Source organism: Cynoglossus semilaevis, chromosome 1 (genome assembly GCF_000523025.1).
Source record: "Cynoglossus semilaevis isolate Cse_v1.0 chromosome 1, Cse_v1.0, whole genome shotgun sequence".
Lineage (NCBI taxonomy): Eukaryota > Metazoa > Chordata > Actinopteri > Pleuronectiformes > Cynoglossidae > Cynoglossus > Cynoglossus semilaevis.
The window spans coordinates 1,862,419-1,865,554 of NC_024307.1; the positions used below are offsets into that span (position 1 = coordinate 1,862,419).

Genomic DNA, 3,136 nt, shown 5'->3' on the forward strand with positions numbered 1-3,136 from the left:
AACTTTTAGCTTCAACTTCAACTTTTAGCTTCAACCTTTAGCTTCAGCTTCGACAGTTACACATGTTAACATCATACACCGTCCACAGGAAACCAAACAATGTGTACAGTTTACCGTGGGGACAGTCCCAGTCGTCCGGCCCCCCCCCCCCCCGCCCCGCCCCCCCTCAGCTCTGGTGTCACGTGGCTCCAGTTTCTATTTCCTGTGATCACATTTTCCAACCGCTTCATTAAAGGTCCATCTAATCAACAGTGATCTGATCTGAGCTCAGCTCTGGTCTCAGGTGGCAGTCTAGGTACCGATGCAGGTACCGATCCCTACCTGTAAACCAGCGAGTCGTCCTGACTCCCGTTGTACTGAATCTGGAACATCCTAATGCCCGGAATATTCCTCTGGAAGTTAAACTTGATCAGTGCCGTCGAGGACGTGGCCTCGGCCGTCACCACCCGTTTGTCGCCGCCGCTCTTCACGTCCCCCGTCACGTTGCCCCCGTTGCCTCCGCCGCGGGACGATGTGGAAATATCCGAAGACCCGGGGTCGGGTTCCTGGATGTTGTTGGTGTTGTTGGAAATGTGAGGCAGTTTGATGATGAGCAGCTCCACTGTTTGGTGGGCTTCACCAGCAGGGTTGGAGGAGATGCAGGTGAAGGAACCCGTGTCCTTCACGGTACTGATCAGGATGTCCAAGGTACCGTTGGGATAGACCAAAGTCCTGGAGGAGTTGGACACCAGTTTACCATCTGGAGAGATCCAGTGGATGGCTGGTTCTGGGTCACCTCGGGCTTTACACCTGAAGGAAACAGTACCAGGAATGAGAGGATCACAGGACATCAGGACGGTTCTAGGACCAGAACATTAGAAACGCGTTGGTCTAAGAACACTGGAATCGGTACCTCAGTGCCACTCGTTGTCCTTCCAGCACCCTCATCTCATGTGAGTGTCTGGTGATCAGCGGCGGTTCACACAGGAACTCCTCCTCTGGGACGGACCAGAAGTAGCGTCCAGACAGGTGTTGGGGGGAGGCACAGGTTTCCAGGTCGTCCTCCCGGTTCAACCGCCTCAGCCACAGCAGCTCACAGTTACAGTGGAGGGGGTTCCCCCCAAAGGACAAGGCAAAGGACGAGGAGGTCATGACCCCAGAGGTGGCCAAGACCTGGACATGAAAACTCAGACTTTTAACCTTTGACCTGTTCGATCAAAGATCATTTCAAAACCTCTGTAGTTTAAGTCATAATATTAATTGGTTTCATAAATGTTTTAAGGGACCGTCATCAAACTCCCGACCAAACAGCAGTTTGGGCAGAACCGATGTCAGCGTCTGTGATGGAGCCTGAAATTTAGAGTCTTTGTTTTTAACAGATTCACCTGGTACTAAATTACTACATTAGGTTGCAAATATATGGACATCGCAATATGTTATAATCCACTAAAATATAGGTCACAATAGACTAAAATATATGTCATAATACCCTAAAATGTCATAATACATTAAAATATGTCATAATACACTAAAATATATGTTACAATAGACTAAAATATATGTCATAAACCACTAGAATATATGTCATAATACCCTAAAATATGTCATAAACCACTAGAATATATGTCATAATACCCTAATATATGTCACGATAGATTAAAATATATATCATAATACACTAAAATATATGTCATAATACACTATAATATATGTCATAATACACTAAAATATATGTTACAATATACTAAATTTTAATAATACACTAAAATTTATGTCATAATAGACTAAAATATATATCACAATACAATAAAATATATGTCATAAAAAACTAAAATATATGTCATAATACACTAAAATATATGTTACAATATACTAAATTTTAATAATACACTAAAATTTATGTCATAATAGACTAAAATATATATCACAATACAATAAAATATATGTCATAAAAAACTAAAATATATGTCATAATACACTAAAATATATGTTACAATATACTAAATTTTAATAATACACTAAAATTTATGTCATAATAGACTAAAATATATATCACAATACAATAAAATATATGTCATAAAAAACTAAAATATATGTCATAATACACTAAAATATGTCACAATAGACAAATATATGTCATAAAACACTAAAATATATGTCATAATACACTAAAATATATGTTACAATCTACTATAATACAGTGGACGCCCTCGATATATTAAAATGGTTGGGAGTGACATCGGGGTGACTGTGGTCAGTACCTGAGCTCGTTGGAACAGAGGGTCGGGGGGTAACTTCTGGAGTTTATTGGAGGTGACGTCCAGTCGGTTGAGTTTCTGCAGCAGTGAGAAGGTTCCCTCTGGGATCACGTCCAACATGTTGTGGTCTAAACTCAGTGTGTGAAGGCTGGTCATTCTCTACAGGGAAGACAGGGGGAGTCTTTAGAACCATGAAGAACCACAACCAGGTTCACAGACAAGGATTCAACTGGGCTCAACCTCCGTCTCCTCACCGACATCTTCAGCTTCTACACCGACCGACTCTACAACCACATCAGAGCTGCTGACTCTCAGAGAGAACCGCACAGACTCAAGAACTCAAGAACTCAGACGAGACCGTGACGGAGCTGCAGCGGAACCTTCACTTACTGGGTTCTCAAACTATGGCCTTGACTTTTGTGTTGAGTCTTTCAAGGTTCTGTAGCAGCCGAAGTTCTAAAGCAGCTGCGGTTCTAAAGCTGCCGAGGTTCTAAAGCTGCTGAGATTCTAAAGCTTCCAAGGTTCTAAAGCTGCTGAGGTTCTAAAGCTGCTGAGGTTCTAAAGCTGCTGCTGAGGTTCTAAAGCTGCTGCTGAGGTTCTGAAGCTGCCCAGGTTCTAAAGCTGCTCAGGTTCTAAAGCTGCTGAGGTTCTAAAGCTGCTGTTCCGTCACAGTCTCGTTCCAGATAACGACTCCACCGTGGTCCTGACCTGTATGGCCTCCCATGGAATGGAGTCCAGATTATTGTAACTCAGGTCCAGTTCTTCCAGTGCCAGCAGGTCGTTGAACGCCCCCTGGTGTATCAGTACCAGCTGGTTGTTGTTCAGGATCAGGTGGTGGAGCTTGGACATGCCACTGAACGTATCGTTGCCTATCCTGGTCAGGCGGTTACTGAGGGGGG

The 3,136-nt window shown here is 43.4% G+C and overlaps 1 protein-coding gene across 1 annotated transcript in view; it reads right to left on the minus strand.

Moving 5' to 3' along the window:
* The window catches only part of lrfn5a (leucine rich repeat and fibronectin type III domain containing 5a), a 35,466-nt gene that overhangs the window by 4,116 nt on the left and 28,214 nt on the right, over nt 1-3,136 (minus strand). The window contains 4 exon segments of the mRNA XM_008310678.3: nt 307-789; nt 893-1,152; nt 2,241-2,396; nt 2,946-3,126. Coding sequence (XP_008308900.1) covers nt 307-789; nt 893-1,152; nt 2,241-2,396; nt 2,946-3,126 — 1,080 coding nt within the window.